The 385-nt window shown below is 62.3% G+C and overlaps 1 protein-coding gene across 1 annotated transcript in view; it reads left to right on the top strand.

Annotated features, from left to right (window-relative positions):
- Positions 1 to 6: 6 nt before the first annotated feature.
- Positions 7 to 385, top strand: part of CCT7 (chaperonin containing TCP1, subunit 7 (eta)) — a gene marked incomplete at its 3' end in the record, with an annotated part of 12608 nt that continues 12229 nt past the window's right edge. The window contains 1 exon segment of the mRNA XM_008947747.1: positions 7 to 134. Within this exon segment, the coding sequence (XP_008945995.1) occupies positions 107 to 134 (28 nt within the window).

Below are 385 nucleotides of genomic sequence, written 5' to 3'. Positions count from 1 at the left end.
GAAGGAGGGGACGGACACCTCTCAGGGCATCCCCCAGCTGGTCAGCAACATCAACGCCTGCCAGGTGATCGCCGAGGCCGTGCGCACCACGCTGGGGCCGCGGGGCATGGACAAGCTCATCGTGGATGACAGGGGTAAGCCCTGGGCAGGGTCCTCCCCAGCCACCCGGGGACACCCCCAGGCACAGCACACCCTGCGGGGTGTCGGCTCCTCTCTTCCTGTCAGTTAAACCCAGTGTTGGGGTATGTGCAGGGATCAGCTCCTCAGCCCAGAGTGAACCCGGCTACTCCCAGCAGAGGTTTGGGTTCTGTCTCCATGGCTGGGTCAGCAGCTTGGCTCCTGGCTTCTGCTGCTGGGGAGAATTGTTAAATCATAGAATCCTGTT

Source organism: Merops nubicus, unplaced genomic scaffold (assembly GCF_000691845.1).
Source record: "Merops nubicus isolate BGI_N331 unplaced genomic scaffold, ASM69184v1 scaffold17509, whole genome shotgun sequence".
Taxonomy (NCBI): Eukaryota; Metazoa; Chordata; class Aves; order Coraciiformes; family Meropidae; genus Merops; species Merops nubicus.
The sequence above is the reverse complement of the archived record's forward strand: the minus strand, read 5'-3'. Positions and strand labels throughout refer to the sequence as shown.